Source organism: Lithobates pipiens, unplaced genomic scaffold (genome assembly GCF_037356315.1).
Source record: "Lithobates pipiens isolate NorthernLeopardFrog02 unplaced genomic scaffold, aLitPip1_a1.2 Scaffold_16, whole genome shotgun sequence".
Lineage (NCBI taxonomy): Eukaryota > Metazoa > Chordata > Amphibia > Anura > Ranidae > Lithobates > Lithobates pipiens.
This window is the reverse complement of record NW_027507748.1, coordinates 437,582,159-437,604,290: the sequence shown is the minus strand read 5'-3', so window position 1 is coordinate 437,604,290 and position 22,132 is coordinate 437,582,159. Positions and strand designations below refer to the sequence as shown.

Below are 22,132 nucleotides of genomic sequence, written 5' to 3'. Positions count from 1 at the left end.
TGTTCAGGCACCACTAAGGATACTGGTGCTCCAGGACCTTCAAAAGTGTAATTAGATGTGTAATTTATGCTCCTAGAATACCCGATGGTGCTCCCTGCATGTTGGACCTCTCTATATGGGCAGGCTGTGAAAAAGTCTCACACATCTGGTATCGCCATAGTCAGGAGGAGTAACAGAATGTATTTTTGGAACTATGCATATGACTGTGTGTGAGAAATACCTTGTTATTATGACAATTTTGTGTAAAAAAAATAATAATAATTTCTTAATTTTCCCAAGAATTGTGGGAAAAAATTACAACCTCAAAAAACTCACCATGCCTCTAACTAAATACCTCGGACTGTCTACTTTCCAAAAAGGGGTCATTTGGGGTTTTTTTGTACTGTCCTGACATTTCAGAGCCTCAAGAAATGAGATAGGCCATCAGTACATCAGGTGTGATCAAATTTTTATGATTTGCACCATAGCTTGTAGACTCTACAACATTCACACAGACTAAATAACATCCACTAATTTGAGTTATTTTTACCAAAGATATGTAGCAGTATAAATTTTGGTCCAAATTTATGAACAAAACCCCCCGAAGTACCTTCATTCACCAAAAAAGTGTACAAAAGTAAGAAGCACAGTAAACAGTTTTTGTAAAGTCCTTTATTAAAAAAAAGAAAAAAAAAGTGTCCCTCAATGTCAAGCCCGCCGGACCCAAAAAATAGAAAAAAGAAACGCTCCCCCCTGGGAGGCCTCCCGGCCATCTACCTCCTCCCTGCTTTGACAGCTCTTTTATAGGCAAGGGGTGGAGCCATCCGGTACGTCACCCAGTGGCACTGCCCCCTTCTGACATCACGTGACGTAACTGGGTGGCCCCTTCCTTGCCTATAAAAGAGCTGTCAAAGCAGAGAGGTGGCAGACGGGGCGGTGCACTTTTTTTTTCTATTTTCCATGTCCGGCGGGCATGTGATTGATGGTGGATTACATCGAGGGACACAATTTTTTTTCTTTTTTAATAAAGCACTAAAACTGTGTGCTGTGTTTCTTACTTTTGTACACTTTTTTGGTGAATGGGTAGGGGTACAATATACTCGCTACCCATTCACATGGGGGGAGACCAGGATCTGGGGGCTTCCAGATTCCGATAAGCCCCCACCTGCAGACCCTGACAACCACCAGCCAGGGTTGGCGGAAATAGGCCCTTGTCCCCATCAACTTGGGGACAAGGTGCTTTGGGGTGCGGGCACAGAGCCTCCATGTTGAGGGCATGTCGCCTGGTATGATTCAGAGGCTCGTCTCCCCCCTTTTCCTGACCTGCCAGGCTGCTAGCTTGGATAAGGGTCTGGTATTTGTTTAAAATGTATTTTTATTTTTTTTAATCCATACCAGACCCGAAGGGCCTGTTATGGACTGGAGGGACCTCAAGCCATTTTTTTCATATTCTTAAATCTGTATTGCTGGGAGCCAGCAATACAATACAGCTGCAAGCACGTTTAAATGACATTTTTCCTTTAGAAATTTAATTATTGCTGTGGCATGTTCTATACATTGCACAGATGCACCACTTTACATGCTGACTAAGGGGACCCCCCCCCCCCTCCCATGCACAATATTTAAAAGAATATTTTATTTTTGCTTCACTTTAAGCATCATTAAAATCACTGCTCCTTTAAAAATTATCCTTTAAAAAAAAATGCACTTATGTATGTCCACTAGTGCACTACCCGAGTCCCCATACACTTTGTATGGCAACAACTTGCATATAAGCCTTTGAAATGAGGACTTTTGATTTTTCATGTTCGTGTCCCCCCCCCCCCCCCAGATCTGTTTCTCTGCCTTTTGCTGACATGCCCCAACCCCAGCTCTCTGCAGCTGAGAACAGAGAATGTTTTGCCTTGCATTTCTATGTTAAATTGAAAGGTTTTTTTTACAAGGTAAGGGTTCACATATATTTTAATAATATCCTAAAGTCACTGCAATAATTGCCCATTGTTTTGAGCTTAAAGTGATACTAAAGTAATTTTTTTTCTTTAAATAACAAAATGTCTATACTTACCTACTGTGTGCAGTGGTTTTGCACGGAAAAACCCAGATCCTTCTTTTCTCGGGTCCCTCTTCAGCACTCTTGGCCCCTCCCTCCTCCTTGGCCCCCCTCCTGTGCCCCTACAGCAAGCAGCATTCTATGGGGGCACCTGAACCGTGCCCTGCTCTGTGTTCATTCAGACATGGAGCCATGGCCTGGCCCCACCCCCTCTCTCTCCTCATTGGATCACTGACTTTGATTGACAGCACTAGGAGACAATGTCACCATGCTGCTGTCTCAGCCAATTAGGAGGGGAGTAGCGGAGGAGTAACTCTCAAGCAACATCGCTGGATCTAGATGGGGGTCAGGTAAGTATTAGGGGGGCTGCTGAAGGCTTTTTATCTTAATGCATAGAATGCATAAAAAAACGTCTGATTTTACAACCCCTTTAGTTCCACCAAAGCTGTTCAAGTGCTTGGCACGTCAGTTTTTTGATTTATGCGCAAGATTAACATGTATATGTTTATTACAAATCAAGATGCCATGATTTCATTAACATAGACTCACCTCTAAAAGAAGTTGTATTTTTTCCTCTTGACCTTTCAGAAAGTTTTGTGTGTCCAGGTAGAGACAGAAACCGGGATTGCTGAACAGAAGCCTAAAAATATGTGAACAGGACTGTCAGACTTGTTTTTCAACATTCAACATTCAAACTACCCTGAGCAATATGTGGAATACTTGGGAAACCAAACTGCAATAGTAATTAGAGGTCTGACTCCATGAAGTATTAAGGATTATGTTTTGTATGATATATTTGTAGGAGAAATGTTCCATTAGTATAAAGAATTTAGTAACTAGAAAATTATCAAAATAACGGTTGAAGGAAATCAGTCACTTTGCCCACTCAGGTCACATGACAGATTATTTTTAACAGTCTACCATGGATTCACGAAAGACCGAAGTTGTCAAACAAATCTGATTTCTTTTTATGAGAAGAAAGCAATGCCTGTGGACATAGTGTCAAAAGATATATAAAAAGTACAGCACATAGGATTGTGCAAAAAAAAGTATGTGTATTAACTCTTCTACAGCTGCCACTCAAACAAATGTGTCCACCTAAATGCACAAAGATAGATGATCAAACTAACAATTCTGAGCAGCGCTATTATAACAAAAATATTAATTCACATGTGATTGTACTTAATTAGTGCTAACAATTATATACAAAGAACACTTGTTCAATTGTAAGAAAGTGCTCAAAAACAGTCCACTGTGAAACTAGTGCCAAATAAGACATCCAAATGCTTGTGTCACCACATGCCCCAAGCAAACTAAAACTCACCAGAATCCTATGACCCTAGATATTACTATGGGCCAATAAGTGCTAGAAATATCAGAGGATCTCTTCTCCAAATGTCACTTTTAAGGAACAGGACCCTCCAACATCACCTCTTCACTCCAATGCACTCATGTGGGAATAGAATAACCGCAAATACAGCATAATTGCATAACCTGTGTTCGTTCCATAAATCCATCAGCCACAAAACATTTAAAACCATATATATACACTTATACAGTTGTGTAAAAAAGAATTTGCCCCCTTCCTGATTTTTTAATTTTTTTGCATATTTCTCACACTTAAATGATTCAGATCATCAAAAAACTTTTAATAATACACAAAGATAACCTGAATAAATGTAGATCCAAGATGCAGTTTTAAAATTATTATTTCATTTATTAAGAAAAAAAAGCTGTTGCAAGTAATTGCCCCCTCACATGCTGGATCATGAATGAATTGTGATTAACCACCATTTTTTTGGAGAGCTGAGTTAAATTTCACTTTCCCCACCCAGGCCTGATTACTGCCAGACCTGTTGAATCAAGAAATCACATAAATAGAAGCTGTCTGACAAAGCGAAGCATGCTAACAGATCACAAAAAGCCACACATCATGCCACAATCTAAAAAAATTCAAGAACAAATTAGAAACAAAGTAATGTACATGTATTGGTCTAGGAAGGGTTTCAAAGCCATTTCTAAGGCTTTGGAACTCCAGTGAACCACGGGGAGAACCATTATCCACAAATGGAGATAATGTGGAATAGTGGGGAACCTTCCCAGGAGCGGCCGGCCTACAAAAATTACTCCAAGAGTATGACGGCAACTAATCCCGCAGGTCATAAAAGAACCCAGAACAACATCTAAAGAACTGCAGGCCTCACTTGCCTCAGGTAAGATCAGTGTTCATGATTCAACAATAAGAAAGACTGGGCAAAAATGGCATCCAAGGGAGAGTTCCAAGGCCAACGTCACTGCTGACCAAAAAGAACACAAAGGCTCATCTTACATTTACCAAAAATCATCTTGATTATCCTCAAGACTTTTAAGCAAATTTTTTGTGGACTGATGAGACAAAAATGCACTTTTGGAGGTGTGCATCCCATTTCATCTGGCATAAAACTAATACAGCATTTCATAACAAGAACTTGTGAGACATGGTGGTGGTAGCATGTTGGTCTGGGGCTGCTTTGCAGCTTCAGGACCTGTACGACTTACCATAATTGATGAAACCATGAATTCTGACCTCTACCAGAAAATCCTAATGGAGAATGTCCGGCCATTAGTTTGTGACCTCAAGCTCAAGTGCATTTGGGTTATGCAGCAGGACAATGATCCGAAACACAACAGCAAGTCCACCTCCAAATGGTTCAAACAAAGCAAAATTTAGGTTTTGGAGTGGCCTAGTCAAGGCCCGGACTTAAATCCAATTGAGATGCTGTATCATGACCTTACACAGGCCAATTATGCTGGAAAACCCTTCAATGTAGCTGAATTAAAACAATTCTTCAAAGAAGAGTGGGCCAAAATTGCTCCACAGCAATGTAAAAGACTCATTGCCAGTTATTGCAAATGCTTGATTGCAGTTGTTGCCGCCAAAGGTCGCACAACCAGTTATTAGGTTTAGGCAGCAATTACTTTTTCACATAAAGCCAGGCAGCTTTGGACAGCTTTTTTGTCTTAATAAATTAAACCATCATTTAAAAAGTGCATTTTGGATTTACTCGGGTTATCTTCATGTAATAGTAAAATTTGTTTGATGATCTGATTCATTTGAGTGTGACAAATATACAAAAAAAAAAATCAGAAAGGGGCACATACTTCTTCACACAACTGTATATAAATGCACCATGTTCTGGCACCCAGAATATCAAGCGACACTGCAGAGACCAACCACCACTGTATTGTGAACACTTTTATAAGTGTAGATAATCTAAAGAGCGTTCTTTGTATATGATTGTTGGCACTAATTAAGCACAATCACATGTGAATTATTATTTTTGTTATGCTAGCGCCGCTCCAGATTGTTGGTTGGATCACAGGGATATAGTATACCTGGGTTTTGCCAAAGTGTTTGACACAGTTCCCCACACGCGGCTAATGTGTAAATTAAAGTCTACAGGCTTAGAAAATTCAGGTTGTAAATGGATAGAAAACTGGCTAAAAGATTGTATTCAGAGATTAGTGATTGATGATTAATACTCCAAATGGTCTAAGGTTATCAGTGCTGTTCCCCAAGGTTCAGTGTTGGGACCCTTACTTTTTAATATATTTATAAATGATATCGAGTTTGCAATAAAGGTAACATTTCAGTATTTGCAGATGAGACCACCAAGCTATGCAGTGGAATTACGTCCATACAGGATGTTTCCATCTTACAAGCCAACCTCAAAGCACTATTTCTTTGGGCAACTATGTGGCAAATGAAATTGAATGTTGATAAATGTAAAGTTATGCAGTTGGGACCTAAAAACATGCGTTCATCAAACATACTAGGGATAGTACAACTGGGGGAATAAATGGTGGAGAAGGATCTGGTATATCGTACAACAATGGGATGCAATGAAAGACTGCAGTTGCTAAAGCAAGCAAAATATGCTCTTGCATTAAAAGAGATATAGACACCAGCAAAAGAGATATAATTTTGCCCCTGTGCAAACCATTAGTAAGACCTCATCTGGAATATGGAGTTCAATTTTAAGGCACCAGTTCACAAAGGCATATCGTAGAACTGAAGAAAGTGCAGAGAAGGGCAAACTGTTAACAGGCATGGAGGAGTTCAATTATGAGAAAAGATTAGCTGAACTGAATATATTCTCTGTTGAGAGGAGGAGATTAAGGGGAATATGATCACCATGTCTTAATACATAAGTGGTTCATATAGTGAACTTGGTGTAGAGCTCACTTTCAGGTCATTACAGAAGACAAGGGGGTACTCTTTACATCAGGAGGAAAATGTGGAATAGACTCCCTCAACAATTGGTTCTGGCCAGCTCGGTAGATTGTTTTTTAAAAAGAGCTGGATGCACTCCTAAATGCACAAAATATAACTGAAATCCCTGATGGGGGACCAGGAAGGACTTTTTTCTCCCACTGAGTCATGCTTTTTTTTTGCCTACCGCTGGATCAACTGTGGGTATAGGATAGTGTATATGGAGGTTTTCTATTTGTGTGTGTTTTTAATATATTGCTTGAACTAAACTGACTTATTACTTTTTTCAACATATGTAACTATGTAACTATGCCACAAACTGATGCTCATCTTTGTTCATGCTCCTCCGTTGCTTTGTCAAAACCCTTTAGAAACAAACAATACTTGTGGGTAAAGGGAGCCTAAGAACTTCCCCTCCTCCAAGGATGCAGTGCTAGGACCTGACTGGCTAATGGCCAGGTACAAGCACTTTCATATAGGGGAGCAGAGCCTACCATTAAATCTGTGTAAGCTCCAACTCTGTCCAACATGGAACTTACATAGTTGGTAAGGTTGAATAACTTACAAAGGAATTTTATCCATTTCTCTGAGTATGATGAAGTTATCAGTGGGTGGGTGGGTTGTGACCCCCCTTTGCCTTTACCCAAATATTATTATTAGAGTGCTTCTCTTAGGGGGTTATCTGATGCGGGGAGGAGCCGCGAGAGCCGCTGGGGGACTCCAGAAGATAATATTCGGGGCCACGCTGTGCAAAACTAGCTGCAAGGTGGAGGTATGATATGTTTGTTATTTAAAAAATAAATAATTATCCTTTACAATCACTTTGATCAGTTCTGTAATTTGAAAGACACACCACCCAACCCTTACCTTTCTATAATGCAGCTAACCAGCCGTGGATCTTGAGCATCCAAAGTAGGGATGAGCCGAACACCCCCCCGGTTCGGTTCGCGCCAGAACTTTCGAACGGACCCCAAATTCGTACGAACGTTAGAACCCCATTGAAGTCTATGGGACTCGAACGTTCGAAATTAAAAGTGCTAATTTTAACGGCTAATATGCAAGATACTGTCCTAAAAAGGGTTTGGGGACCTGGCTCCTGCCCCAGGGGACATGGGTCAATGCAAAAAAAAGTTTTAAAAACGGCCGTTTTGGCGGGAGCACTGATTTTAATGACGATTAAAGTGGGAAAAAAAAGTGAAATATTCCTTTAAATATGGTGCCTGGGGGGTGTCTGTAGTATGCCTGTGAAGTGCCACGTGTTTCCCGTGTTTAGAACAGTCCCTGCACAAAATGACATTTAACGGAAATAACGTCATTTAAAGCTGCTTGCGGTTTTAATGTTATATCTGGTTCCTGCAATATGGTTGAAAATCATTGAGAAAAATGGCATGGGTAGCCCTCCCTGCCCATTACCAGCCCCTTTGGGTCTTGTACGCATATTAAGGGGAACCCCGTACCCATATTAAAAAAAGGAAATGCGTGTGGCCCCCAGGCCCTATATACTCAGAACAGCAGTATACAGGCGGTGCAAACAAGACAGGGACTGTGTAGGTTTGTTGTGTTAAGTTGAATCTGTTTGTAATTTTCAACTGCTACATTTTTAAAGTGTAGCTCCAGTCAAAAAAAATTATTTTAAGCTTTTTGGAAAACATAGGGAAGGGTTATCACCCCTGTATAATTTGTTTTGTCGTCCATCTTTTTTCATCTCACTTGCTGTTGTCTCCTTCCGTTTTCAAGTAGGAGATGTTTGTAAGTTGGATGTTTGAAAGTAGGGGCCTGCCCTATATGCTCTGCAGAAATGGCGGAACAAGGTGTTGGTTTTGCCACAACATTGTAAGCCCTCAAAGTGACTCTTGGTGGGCGCTGGAGCGCCCTGCTGTTAACGATTATATCAAGAATTGTAATTACATGCCATTGTTGAACAGTGGTAGAAAAATTGACCTTTGGTGGTTGTGGTGCTGGTGCCACAACACTATAAGTCCTCACAGTTACTCTGGGTGTGCACATGAACGGGCCCTCCTGTGAAATATTATATCAAGAATTGTAATTACATGTCCCTGTTAAACAGGGGCAGAAAAATTGGGCCTTAGGCACTGGTGCTGGTGCCACGACACTGCAACCTCTCCCATATACTCTAGTTTTATTGCAGGAATTAGCCTTGCTGCAAAGCATTGCATCAAAAATTGTAATTAAACGCCCCTGTTAAACAGGGGCAGAAAAATTGGGCCTTAGGCACTGGTGCTGGTGCCACCACACTGCAACCTCTGCCATATACTCTAGTTTTATTGCAGGAATTAGCTCTGCTGCAAAGCATTGCATCAAAAATTGTAATTAAACGCCCCTGTTAAACAGGGGCAGAAAAATTGGGCCTTAGGCACTGGTGCTGGTGCCACCACACTGCAACCTCGCCCATATACTCTAGTTTTATTGCAGGAATTAGCCCTGCTGCAAAGCATTGCATCAAAAATTGTACTTAAACGCCCCTGTTAAAGAGGGGCAGAAAAATTGGGCCTTAGGCACTGGTGCTGGTGCCACCACACTGCAACCTCTCCCATATACTCTAGTTTTATTGCAGGAATTAGCCCTGCTGCAAAGCATTGCATCAAAAATTGTACTTAAATGCCCCTGTTAAAGAGGGGCAGAAAAATTGGGCCTTAGGCACTGGTGCTGGTGCCACGACACTGCAACCTCTCCCATATACTCTAGTTTTATTGCAGGAATTAGCCCTGTTGCAAAGCATTGCATCAAAAATTGTAATTAAACGCCCCTGTTAAACAGGGGCAGAAAAATTGGGCTTTAGGCACTGGTGCCACGACACTGCAACCTCTCCCATATACTCTAGTTTTATTGCAGGAATTAGCCCTGCTGCAAAGCATTGCATCAAAAATTGTACTTAAACGCCCCTGTTAAACAGGGGCAGAAAAATTGGGCCTTAGGCACTGGTCCCACGACACTGCAACCTCTCCCATATACTCTTGTTTTATTGCAGGAATTAGCCCTGCTGCAAAGCATTGCATCAAAAATTGCACTTAAATGCCCCTGTTAAACAGGGGCAGAAAAATTGGGCTGATGGCATCACCCAGAAACAGAAATGTTCTTCCAACATATCATCGGAGGAGGAAGAGGATAGACAATCAACATAACAGGACAGTCACTCAGCATCAGCATAGGCAGTCTTGAAGGGATGTGATATTTAAAAAAAAATTATTCGTTTACATCAGCTTCAGGTGCTTGATAGCTGTGGGTGATCCAAGACTGGTTCATCTTGATGAAGGTCAGTCGATCAACTGATTCGGTAGACAGCCGCACCCAGTGATCGGTAACAAAGCCACCAGCAGCACTGAAGGTGCGTTCCGAAAGAACGCTGGATGCAGGACAGGCCAGTAGCTCAATTGCATACTGTGCAAGCTCTGGCCAGTGATCCATCCTCAAGACCCAGTAAGCCAGAGGATTTTCGGTGGGAAAGGTGTCCAAGTCTGGCCTTACCCCTAGGTATTACTGCACCATGTAAATCAGACGCTGGCGATGGTTGCTGGAACCGATCATACCTTGGGGCTGTGGACTAAAAAATTGTCTGAAAGCATCAGTCAGATGGCCACCTTCTCCACCGCTCCTTCTGACCGATGCCTCAGCAACACGTTGTCCAGGACCAGGAGTTTGTAACCTCCCAGTCTCTGGGAACGCGTTGCACAGACCTTTCTGCAAGGCCTCCCGGAGATGTCTCATCCTCTGCTCCCTCTGCGATGGCAAGATAAGGTTGGCAACCTTACTCTTGTACCGTGGATCAAGGAGAGTGGCCAGCCATTAATGGTCCCTCTCCTTGATCCGAAGAATACGAGGATCCTTCCGCAGGCTTTGCAGGATCAGGGAGGCCATGCAGCGTAGGTTAGCTGAGGCATTCAGTCCGGAGTCCTCTGGGTCACTAAGGACAACATGATCTGCAGCTACCTCCTCCCAGCCACGTACAAGTCCACGTGTTTCTTGGGACTGTAAATCATCCCTACAAGACTGCTGCTGCTGCTGCTGATGCTGAGTGCCAGCCTCCACCTCCATGCTGACACAATCATCCTCCTCCTCCTCTTCCTTATCCTCTTCCTGTGTGATGGGTGGCACAGCAGGAACACTGTCTGGATAAAGGGGGCCTTGAGAGGCAAGGAAGTCCTCCTCTTCCTGCCTCTGTTCTGCCTCAAGTGCCCTGTCCATTATTCCACGCAGCGTATGCTCCAAGAGGTGGACAAGAGGTACAGTGTCACTGATGCATGCACTGTCACTGCTCACCATCCTTGTGGCCTCCTCAAACGGTGACAGGACAGTGCATGCATCCCTGATCATGCCCCACTGGCGTGGTGAGAAAAATCCGAGCTCCTCTGACCCTGTCCTGGTGCCGTAGTCGCACAGGTACTCATTGATGGCCCTCTGCTGCGTGTGCAGCCGCTGCAGCATGGCCAACGTTGAGTTCCACCTGGTGGGCATGTCACATATAAGGCGGTTCTTGGGCAGGTTCAACTCCTTTTGGAGCTCAGCCAGCCGAGCACAGGCATTAAATGATCGGCGGAAATGCACACAGACTTTCCTGGTCTGCTTCAGGACATCCTGTAAGCCGGGGTACCTGCCCAAGGACCGCTGCACCACCAGGTTAAGGACGTGAGCTACACAGGGCACATGGGTCAGTTGTCCCTGTCGGAGGGCGGAGAGGAGGTTGGTGCCATTGTCGCAAACCACCATTCCTGGCTTAAGCTGGCATGGTGTCAACCACCTCTCGGCCTGCCCCTGCAGAGCTGACAAAACATCCGCCCCAGTGTGGCTCCTGTCCCCCAAACAAACCAGCGCAAGCACGGCATGGCATCGTTTTGCCTGCGTACTTGCGTAGCCCCTGGAACGCCTACGGAGCACCGCTGGTTCTGAGGACAGAGCACTGGAAGAGGCCATGGAGGAAGACGAAGAGGAGGGGGTGGAAGAGAAAGGTGTGTCACAACCAATAGTAGCATTTTGGAGGCGTGGTGGCGGAACAACCTCCAACACTACTGCACCTTGTCCTGCATCCTTCCCAGCTGCCAGAAGAGTGACCCAATGGGCAGTGAAAGACAGGTAACGTCCCTGTCCATGCCTGCTGGACCATGAGTCAGCGGTAATATGCACCTTACCGCTGACCGCCCTGTCCAGCGAGGCAAGGACATTGCCTTCCACATGCCGGTAGAGAGCCGGAATTGCCTTCCGTGAGAAAAAGTGGCGTTTGGGGACCTGCCACTGAGGAACCGCACATTGTACAAACTCACGGAAGGGGGCCGAGTCTACCAACTGAAAAGGCAGCAGTTGAAGTGCTAGCAATTTAGCCAAGCTAGCATTCAACCACTGGGCATGTGGATGGCTGGGAGAGAACTTCTTTTGCCGGTCCAGCAGCTGGGGCAGGGACATTTGCCTGCTATAATCGGACGTGGGTGTACTGCTAGCAGAGTGCCCGGAAACACTTGGCTGTGACACACCTAATTCTACACCTTCATTCCTCTCAGAGCAGGTTTCAGAGAGGACTGAATGTCTAGTGGGGTTGGAGATGCCAGCTGATGAGGAGCAAGGAGAGGGCCGCTTTGTTCTTTGGTGTGGGTCTTTGAGGTACGCTTGCCAACGAGCTGCATGGCAGGTCAACATATGTCTGGTCAAGCATGTGGTGCCCAAGCGGCTGATGTTTTTTCCACGCGAGATACGCTTGAGACATATGTTGCAAATAGCAGCGGTGCGATCTGATGCACTCGTCTCAAAAAAGGCCCACACCAAAGAACTTTTAGAATAACGTGCAGAGGCAGCGCCCTGCACAGGCGGAGCTCTGCGGTGTGATTCAGTCGGTGTGCTGCCCCTAAGCTGGCCCCCGGAGGGCATCCTGCCTCGTTGGACTTGTGCCTCCTCCTCCTCTCTCCTACCAGGAACCCACATGGAGTCAGTGCCCTCATCATCCCCTCCCTCTTCATCGCTGTAGCAAACCTTGCAGTATGCTGCAGCTTGTGGAACATGACTGCCAGATTGCTGTCCTTCTTGAGCATCCCCTCTCTCTGCATTCACGCTACTGCCTTCCTCTAGCTGAGTGTCATCATCAGAGGCTACAAAACACTGGGCATCCTCCTGGAGCATGTACCCAACACTGTGCTCAAAGAGTTCAGGAGACTCCTCAGGAGGACGTGGTGGGTCTAGGGAAGGAGTCACTGATGATGACATTGAGAGGAGGGAAGACGATGCGTTGGCAGCTGCTTTGCTAGTACCCTGAGACTGGGTGAGAGAGGATGAGGAGGATGAAGAGGGCTTGGTCATCCACTCTACCAAGTCGTTGGCATGTTGCGGTTCAACATGTCCAGCTGCCGAAAAGAAGGACAAGCGTGTCCCATGGCCACGTGCTGATGACAATGCACCGCGTCCACGACCAGCACTGTTGTCTCTAGACACAGAGCCTGCTTGCCCTCTTTTATCGGCTCGCGCCTGTCTGCCTCTCCTTGCCTTCCAGACATGGTAATGGCCTGAAGGGAGTTGGGTAAAAAAGCAGTTGGGTAGTGTATATTGTGCTAGAGGCACACAACACCCACTAACTCCTGCAGATGCCTTTATTATAGAACACCAGAGATAAAGGGGTATATACAGATGTATACTGTGCTGTGCTGGAGGCACACACAACTTCCAATAACTCCTGCAGATGGCAAGTGGTCTCAAATAGAGAAGAGCTATGTAGGTGGATATAGCGGTATGTACTGGGTACAGAGCACGCAGACAGCACGCACAAGCTCCTAACACTACTGACTGCAAGCTCTATTATAAAAGATAGATCACTAGCTATATAGGTGAGGTGAATATAGCGGTGTATACTGCGGTCAGGGCATGCAGACAACAACCACTACACAACAGCAAGATCGAAAATCGGCCGAAAACGATCGGTGTGTACTGTGTTGAAGGTACACAGAACACCCACTGCTTCAGACGCCAACACACTACACAAGGCCGCCGCGCTGGTGGCCTTATATAGTGTGGGGCGTGCACTACACAGCCTGAGCTATGATTGGCCACAGGCATCCTGCCTGTGGCCAATCATGGCTCTCCTCGCTGCTGGCGCTGCGATTGGCCAAGCATGCGGGGTCACAGTGCATGCTTGGCCAATCATGAGCCAGCAATGCACTGCGCCATCGCAGTGCATTGTGGGCCGTGAGCGCCACACGAATTTGGCGCGAACGGACCAAAATGTTCGGACTTCGCCGAACGGACGAACAGCCGATGTTCGAGTCGAACGTATGTTCGACTCGAACACGAAGCTCATCCCTAATCCAAAGTACACCAAAAAAAGTAAACTAAAGAGGTGTAGATACACCTAATCTAAAATGTATATCTCAAAAAGTGTGCACTACTAATTGTCATACCACACTGTCCCTGACAGCTGTGATCTAAGCTAACAAACCGGAGCCAATCAGAGTGGTTCCTGATGAACACCATGACAGTCAATCAAGGTGATCACTATGAAGCTGGAGGCATTTGATTTTTTTTCTCCATTTGTCAGCCTATAAAAAACCTGAGCTGTTACTTAATAAAAGTTCTTCCCATTTAATCTGTTATTAATTCTTCTTAATCATAATTAGCTCTAAGCAGTCCCCTTTTCTATTGTTTCTGTTACTGGTAATTCATTTTTGGCCACTTTGTGTCATATGTTTGTTTTTGTAGCACTGCATTGCAAAAATACACCAAATTTTTCTGAAAAAATACAACCTTCTCCTTCTGGGGCAAATGTTAAACCCATGAGCCCTTTTCAAATCCATAAACAAGCTTCCCTAAACTTGTGCTCATTTCACCCTCTTCTTGTTTCAAGGCTTCAACCCAGTTATGGGTGTTTCTATGGTTAGAGATGTTTGCAGCAGAGAAGATATAATCACAAATCAATGTGGTGCAAGCTCATTTCTATATGCGAATAGAGAGATACAGCATGGACTCAGTAGTCAGATCATATGTTTATAACAGAACAAAATTACCCTTTCAAAAACTGGTTTGAAAATTCTTGTACATTTGAGTTTTATTGGAAATAGTGAAACAATAAGGGTACCGTTCTGTTCCTTGTTATAAGACTGTTATGCTTCCTTAAACTCTCTCTCATGCTGTGTCGCCGGCGGATCAGGATTTCCTTGGCTTGTTTTTCACTGGTTCCACTTGCAAGATTGTGCCTGTTGTAGGAGAGTGTCTAGAAAAAATGTTGAATGTTCAAATCAATAAAAGGATATCTAACATTTACATTAACATTTCACCTACTAAGGCAAAGTTTGACAGGTTAGTGGTTTGGCTCTTAATGTACAATTTTGCCTAAGCATAAAATTATCTGATAAATGCAATAAGGACAATATGTGATTAATGTTATATTCGGTGGACTAGTCATAAAAAGAAAAAAAGTAATGTTATATTCAGTGGACTAGACATAAAAAGAAAAAAGTAAAGCGCACCTACATAAAACAAATCTTACCCGATGGCGTATCTGATAGAGGTTCCTTGATAAGACATCTCGCATTTCATTAACGTCAGATGGGGAAAGAGCTTTTACTTTATTCTTTTCATATGTTCTGGTTTAAAGAATCAAAAATAAGGTTAATAAATGCCATTCTTGGAGTAAATAGCAAAGGCATGGACTAACTGGATTACTTAGTTGAAAAGACATTAAAAAAAAACCCATAAAAATAAAAATGCCAATACCAATTAACATGACATACTACTATTAAAGTAGTCTAACAATTGTGCATGAGAGAATTCTGATCACATGTATGCATTTGTTATAGATGTCTGTAACATGTGTGATATTTTGGATTACATTTATCGTATCCTTATCCTCAGCACAAACTCAAATCCTGCAACATAATCTGTACTTCACTGCCTTCTACCAGCACAATCACCCAATGCACACTAGGAGTGGATGGGGGGGGGGGGGGGGGGCAGGACTATTGTTAGAATAGTATTTTTGCTAGTACATCATTGGTTGAAGTAAACAAAGGTTCAAACAATTTACCAAGCCTATTTAACAGCCTCAACTTCTTTAGTAAATAATGGCTAAGGGTTTGAGACATTACAAGCTAAAAAAATAAATTTTCAAGCTAAAATATTTTTTATTACACCAGCTATTTATGCATATTTGACTTATTCACTCCTCCTAAGGGTCATGTAATACCTTGAAAATATAACTAAACTTATGCTTTATGGATCTATGTGACTCTGTCAGTAATAGCACCATACAGTGGGGAAAATAATAATTTGGTCCCCTGCAGATTTTGTACATTTGCCTACTTACAAAGAAATAAAGGGTCTATAATTGTTATCATTGGTTTATTTTAAATGATAGAGACAGAATATCAACCAAACATCCAGAAAAAACACGATACAAATGTTATAAACCGAGTTGTAGTTCAGTGAGTAAATTAAGTATTTGATCCCCTACCAACCAACAATAATTCTGGTTTCCACAGACTGGCTACAGTATGTGCTCATGTGGTGCATGTGGTCTTGTCAATTTAAGATTATGCTCTTAACGATAACTTATGTGTATAAAAGTCACCTGTCCACAGAATCTCTTCCTTCCATTCAAATCTCGCTATCATGGGCAAGACCAAAGAGCTATCAAAGGGTGTCAGGGACAAGATTGTAGACCTGCACAAGGCTAGACTATCAGCAAGAAGCTTGGTGAGAAGGAGACAACTGTTGGAGCAATTATTCACATGTAGCGGTACCCCCGTAGGGGCTGCAGGATGTAGTAAATCCACCTGTCACCCTGCCCGGCTGGCATGCACTTTCAATCACTCTCCAGACAATGAACAGTCCATCAGCTTTGTTTTTTGTATTTTATTGAGGGATTAAAGTTGGATGGGGTTAAGGAATTCATGGGATGCCCAGCACTTGCTGCAGACTATGTCTCCTTTTCCCTCCAGCACAGTTCTTCAGGCAAATCTAGCACATGGTTAGGCCTGACAATGGTCTCAGCCAGGCCTTAGCAAAAGTACCTTATTACAGGCAGGGCCTGTGGGCCCCTATGGTGTAGCAAAGAAAGTTCTAGTGCTAGCTACTCTTTGGTGGACTACTGATCCCAGTCAGCCCTTTTCAGGCCCTGACAGCCCTCCTGGCTGCAGCAGCCTGACTTCACTGCCAGTAACATCACAGTCTTTCCCGCTGGCTCTACATCCATCTCAGACTGCCTCCCTGTCCGCTCTGACATGCCTCTCCCAGCTCTCCCGACTGTGCCTGTCAGTATTCCCTGCTGTCCTCTCCTGCTCCTGTTCAGGACACCCCTTGGAGTGTGTGAGGTTCCTTCACAACTCTGAGCCCCTGGCCCAAGGTCACCCCCAGGCTGGAGGGCTCCCTCCAAGTCTCCAACAGCCTAACACTCCATCTCTAGTTCTTCCACCTGAAACAACTCCTCCCCAGCTAGGCTGACCCTGGGTATTTAAGGAGGCCTACCCCCTCCCAGTCCTAGTTGGGGATTGGTCAGGGATCCTTAACACACCCCAGACATCTCCACCTCTGTTCCCCTCCTCTGTTTCCAGAATCTTCTGAGAGTCAGAGGGAGGTAACCAATAAATGACACTGCCTGTGAGTCACCAGCCTATTCTAGTCCACTCCCAGCCCCACAGTTCAACAAAAAGCCCTAGATTTAAGCTAGCTTAGAATAAGGTGCAGTACATAAAGAAATAAGTTAAAATATCATATCTAAAACAGTCCAATAAAAGTTGCACAGGAAGAAGAGGAGGAGGACGACAGGTCCCAGCAAGCACCAAAAAGGATTCCACGTGGCAAAGCACAATTCAAGGAAAAAATGGTGACAGACCTTCAACCTTCAGAGCAATCGCTTTGCTCACTTCAAAGACTGGGCCACTGAACTAATAAATGGTCAAGTACACAGGTCCCTTCATAGGGTAAGTAATTCAGGCAGAGACAGGAACTCCAGAAGATTCCCCTGGGATATACAAAGGTGAAGCAGAAACAAACCTGCTCACTGTGGATCAGTTATAAAGCAGCTTTATTTGTAAAACTGGTTACTCACAAATGACTATGTAAAAAAGGCATATCCACAACAGACAGCTGGTGGTGTGTAGGATGCAGGTGACATCAGCGCGTAGCTCCTTCCCCGTATGCCTTACGTTCATAGAACTTCGTCAGCAGGGCAGAGATTTAAGCCAGGCCTGCATAAATTTAACTGCATTGGCCAGAAATCTAACTCTAGCACCTACCTAAGGTGGTTCTACACACAAACCGAAGAAATACAAAATGCCCAACAATCACCCTTGGTCTGGAGCTCCAGGCAAGATTTCACCTCATGGGGTTAGGAAGATCATAAGAAAAATGAGGGATCAGCCCAAACTACACAGGAAGAATTTGTGAATGATCTCAAGGCAGTTGGGACCACAGTCACCAAACAAACCATTGGTAACACAATACGCCACAATGGATTGAAATCCTGCAGCGCCCACAAGGTCCCCCTCCTCAAGAAGGCACATGTACAGGCCCATCTGAAGTTTTCCTATGAACATCTAAATGATTTAGAGTAGGATTGGGAGAAAGTGCTGTGGTCGTGTTTGGAGGAATAGAAATGCTGATTATGACCCTAAGAACACCATCCCTACAGTCTAGCATGGAGATGGAAACATTATATTTTGGGACTGTTTCTCTGCTAAAGATACAGGTCGACATTGATGGGCCAATGGACAGGGCCATGTATTGTAAAATCTTCGATGAGAACATTCTTCCCTCAGCCAGAACAATGAAGATGGGACGGGGGTTCCAGCATGACAATGACCCAAAACATACCACCAAGGCAACAAAGGAGTGGCTCAAGAAGAAGCCTAGGCAGTCTCCAGACCTTAATCCTATAGAACGTTTATGGAGGGACCAGAAATTTTGAGTTGCCAAGTGACAGCCAAGAAACCTTAAAGCAGAATTCCAGTTATTTTTGTGTTTATTAAAAGTCAGCAGCTACAAAAAGTGTAACTGATGAATTTTAATAAACAGCCATTCATCTGACAGCTTGCGGCTTCACAGATGGGTGCCCACTGCACATGCGCAAGCGGCGCCACACTCTGTGACTGGTCCTGATATCTTCTGGGACTTGTCATGTGTCCCGGAAGACTTCGGGAAGAAGGGACGAAGGAGAAGTTCTGCTTCAGATTGCCTAAGGCGACCAAAACAGAAGTGGAACCGGGTACCTCCCCTCCTCCACGAAAGCTCCAATTCACAAACAGGAGCTGGGGAAGAGGCCCTAAAGTGGAACTTCCCCCTTTTGGGTGTATCTCCGCTTTAAGGAATTATAGAAGATCTGTAATCCTGAGATGTGTGCAAACCTGGTAACCAACTAAGAAATGACTTACCTCTGTGCTTGTACAAGGGCTTGTAACAAGGGTTACTCCATCAAGTACTAAGTCTTGTTTTGCTTAGGGATCAAATACTAATTTTAGTAACTGAACTGCAGCTCAATTTATGAAATTTTTATTTAGTTATTCTTTCTCTATAATTTAAAATACACCTATGATAATAATGATAGACCCTTAATTTCTTTGTACGTGGGCAAACTTACAAAATCTGCAGAGGATCAAATAATTATTTTTCCCCACTGTGCACATATTCCTAAACTCTATAATTTTCATGATCAGTTTTATTCTAGGAGTTTGGTTTGGCTGCTGTTTTTCTTATGTCTTATGTTTCTTATTGTCTTATGGTCACTGACAAAAAAATCATATTATTGATATCTAAGAGAGGAATAGAGCTGGGTTTATTTTTATAGAGTATTGAACTCACATTAGCCTGCAGCTCCATGTAGTACACCACAGACTCATCAAAAGTCCCTTCAGACCAATGTGAGTGCATTGTAGATCAATGAATAACCACCTGATATGATAAACAAGAGACGCATTTTCACAAAGTCTAATTTGTGTAGTACTTACCCCAATGATGATAAAGATGGGTCTCTACTCAAACCAGATTCCGCCATCTCAATGGCTTGCTTAATTTCCAGTTTTTTATATAAGGACACAATGCTTGATTTTGGCTCATTTTCTCGTATCAGTAGTCTACGCAGATATTTTTGATCAAACTGCTTAAACCTATGTTTGGTAGAAATCTTATGTGAGTATTGTATCACACACCTACATTCTAGATCAGATACAAACTGTAAAATGTAAACTCTATGCAAATGCTTTCTGATATAACTAAAATGTACTGGCAATTTCATTTTTTTTTTCAAGACTAAGCTTTGCCCCTGCAGAATGGACTCCAGGTGGTAACGTGGAAGAGCTCTGTCCAACATGTCCCTAAGTTGGGACTGGATCTTGCACTTTCAGATTTTCCAGCTCTGCATAGTGTCATAACAATGCATAGAGTATATTTATGGTTTAAAGTCACTGGTATATCAGTAAACTGGACTTCTATACAGTCAATATAACAGCATGATGACAGTCCCACTCCACGGTTGTTTACCAACATTACTAATTATATCTCTATATAATGTTAAAATGAACCTGTAATTAAACAAAAATAATCTAAAAAGGCAAGCCTGTAAAAAAAGACTGAATACTTAAAGTGTTACTAAACTCACAACAGTAAAATCAGTCTGTATATGCAGTAAAGCATGCTTGTTTTACTCACTGTGGAACCTAAGGAGTTAATCTTTTGCATCCTGTAAAAAGACTGTTTGATCCTGTCTTCTCTGATCCTCCCCTGCTTTCACTGTCCCCAATCTAGCCCTAGGAGGGATTCTGCACATGCTCAGTTTGGTGTGTATTGCTAGATTTTTTTTTTTCTGGAGGGTGCATGTGATCAGCACAGGGCCAATCAGCACTGTCTAGACAAAGGGTCAGGGCTCATGCAGCCTCACAGGATAGTCAAACTCCTCCTACAAGATTTAACCAGTGCTCGGCTGGACACTGATAGAAGTCACAAGACTGCTTCATACTGCTGATGAGAAAGGGTATTTAGCAGTTTATATTTACTAAAATAATTGCATTTCCATGTTCTGTGTACTGTGGGAAACCAGATATAGTGAATGCAGGGTCCTGGGTTTAGCAACATTCTACCTTTCCACATGCCCCGCACCACTGAACATTACATTGATGCTGAGAAATGGTCCCCTGAAGTCCGCTTCTGAGGGAGGCAATCTCCTGGATACCCTGCCGCTCTTACTGGATACTCAACAGTTCCTCCCACTGACCTTTATGCATTAAATGGTACAGTAGTAATGTAAAGGCTAGAGGGGGTCATGTGGTAGAGCTCGACACTACAGGAAGTGTCAATTTCCCTAAAGACTTCATATAAAATTTTTATTTTTCAAGCTCAATGCAGTGTAAAAGGCATGTATTTGCCCTCTTCTTTTACACATATGCGTTTTTAGGGATCTTTTTTAGATAATGACAGGGTGACTTTAAGGGAAACAATGTCAGAATCATGGCCAGGGCACATTGTAGGATTTTATTTGTCAAAAGGAAACTTGTAATGAGAGAAATACATGGGCTGCTATTCCTGACCCTCCAGAACAATTATGCAGATCTGAAGTTCTGACTTCTCTGGCTGCACAGCTACCAACATTTATGCATTATTTAAAATATATTTATGAGAGAGATTACAAAAAAAAGTAAGAGCAATGTACATACTGTATTTCATATGCACATACTGTATTTTAAATGCAAGCATGCTTGCTGTATTTACTATAAAGCCCTACAACTGCAAGCGCCACCCTAGTGCTTTGGGTGTTGTAACATAATCCTAACATAATTACTAATATAATAATAATAATAATAATTACTGACATAATTACTTCAATGCTGGCAAAAGCACTTCAAGGTAAAGGTATGTTCAATCATAGCATGTATTAGATGTAATGCTGCAGATCATTTTTTTTATATTTTAACCTACTTGTCTTTGCAGTAGTTGTGTCCCCAGTGACCACAAACATCCTCGAGGCCTGCCTTTATGTGATCCAAAAACTGGGGATGAAATAACACTTGATTATTGACATGTACACATAGTCCAGAATTCTAAATAATCAAATTAACATCACATTAGAAGACAAATGCCACTCTGCAGCTATCCCTTGACATTACTCACTGTTCTATTTAGTCAATTCACATTCAGTACATACCCCCACATCTTAAATATTACAGTGGGTATAGAAAATAATCACCCCCCTTTAAAATAATCACATTGTGTTGCTTTGCAGCCTGAAATGTAATACGTGAAAGATATAACACCATCATGTCATAAAAATGTCACTGAGTTGGAAAAATGATCACTCCTTTGTGTCAGTATTTTGTTGGACCACCTTTTGGTTTAATTACAGCCTTGGGATATGTCTCTACTAACTTTTCACATCTAGACTTTGCAATATTTGCCCACTCTTTTTTGTAGAACTGCTGATTGCTTGTGGACTGCAGTCAAGTAATTTCACAGATTTTCAATGGGGTTTAAGTCTGGGCTCTGACTAGGCCATACAAGACATTCAATTTTTTCTCCTTCAACCACTGTGTGGTCATTTTTGCTGTATACACTGGGTCATTGTCATGTTGGAAGGTAAATATTCTTCCCATTGATAACTTTCTGGTAGAGGGCAGCAGATTTTTCTCAAGAATTTGACAGTATTTTGTCCCATCCATTTTCCTTCTATCCTTACAAGTGCTCCGGTCCCTGCTGCAGAGAAACACCCCCATAACAGGATATTATCACCTCCATACTTTACTATAAGAATTATTTGGATGGTGAGCTGTATTTGCACCAGACATATCATTTGGTGTTGAGGCCAAATTACACCATTTTCCCTGTGGCCTCAGAATCTTCAAGGTGCATTTTGGCAAAGCTCAGCCATGCCTGCATGTGGT

The 22,132-nt window shown here is 43.1% G+C and overlaps 1 protein-coding gene across 2 annotated transcripts in view; it reads right to left on the bottom strand.

The window, feature by feature from the left end:
• The window catches only part of LOC143983223 (sodium/hydrogen exchanger 2-like), a 111,292-nt gene that overhangs the window by 7,513 nt on the left and 81,647 nt on the right, over positions 1-22,132 (bottom strand). For both annotated transcript variants that reach the window (XM_077482673.1, XM_077482671.1), the window contains 5 exons: positions 21,174-21,244; positions 19,211-19,369; positions 14,758-14,854; positions 14,347-14,481; positions 2,579-2,669 (listed from right to left, as the gene is read on the bottom strand). In XM_077482673.1, the coding sequence (XP_077338799.1) occupies positions 2,579-2,669; positions 14,347-14,481; positions 14,758-14,854; positions 19,211-19,369; positions 21,174-21,244 (553 nt within the window). The remainder of the gene's footprint in view (positions 1-2,578; positions 2,670-14,346; positions 14,482-14,757; positions 14,855-19,210; positions 19,370-21,173; positions 21,245-22,132) is intronic.